Genomic DNA, 584 nt, shown 5'->3' with positions numbered 1-584 from the left:
ATCAACCTCTGCTGGTCAGGAGGGATGCCTTCCTTGTCTTGGATCTTTGCCTTGACATTCTCAATGGTGTCACTGGGCTCTACTTCAAGAGTAATGGTCTTACCGGTCAGGGTCTTCACGAAGATTTGCATTCCCCCTCTCAGACGGAGAACCAGGTGCAGAGTGGACTCTTTCTGGATGTTGTAGTCAGACAGGGTGCGCCCATCTTCCAGCTGTTTCCCGGCAAAGATCAACCTCTGCTGGTCAGGAGGGATACCTTCCTTGTCTTGGATCTTTGCCTTGACATTCTCAATGGTGTCACTGGGCTCTACTTCAAGGGTAATGGTCTTACCAGTCAGGGTCTTCACGAAAATCTGCATTCCCCCTCTCAGGCGAAGGACCAGGTGCAGAGTGGACTCTTTCTGGATGTTGTAGTCCGACAGGGTGCGCCCATCTTCCAGCTGTTTCCCCGCAAAGATCAACCTCTGCTGGTCAGGAGGGATGCCTTCTTTGTCTTGGATCTTTGCCTTGACATTCTCAATGGTGTCACTGGGCTCTACTTCAAGGGTGATTGTCTTACCGGTCAAGGTCTTCACGAAGATCTG

At 51.2% G+C, this 584-nt stretch overlaps 1 protein-coding gene across 1 annotated transcript in view; it reads right to left on the bottom strand.

The window, feature by feature from the left end:
- Positions 1–584, bottom strand: part of UBC (ubiquitin C) — a 1,503-nt gene that overhangs the window by 685 nt on the left and 234 nt on the right. The window contains exon 1 of the mRNA XM_042780590.1: positions 7–584. This exon is cut by the window's right edge and continues 234 nt beyond it. Coding sequence (XP_042636524.1) covers positions 7–584 — 578 coding nt within the window. The remainder of the gene's footprint in view (positions 1–6) is intronic.

The sequence above is a fragment of the Orycteropus afer genome, unplaced genomic scaffold (assembly GCF_000298275.1).
Source record: "Orycteropus afer afer isolate SDZICR_OR568_19922 unplaced genomic scaffold, OryAfe1.0 scaffold00048, whole genome shotgun sequence".
Lineage (NCBI taxonomy): Eukaryota > Metazoa > Chordata > Mammalia > Tubulidentata > Orycteropodidae > Orycteropus > Orycteropus afer.
The sequence above is the reverse complement of the archived record's forward strand: the minus strand, read 5'-3'. Positions and strand labels throughout refer to the sequence as shown.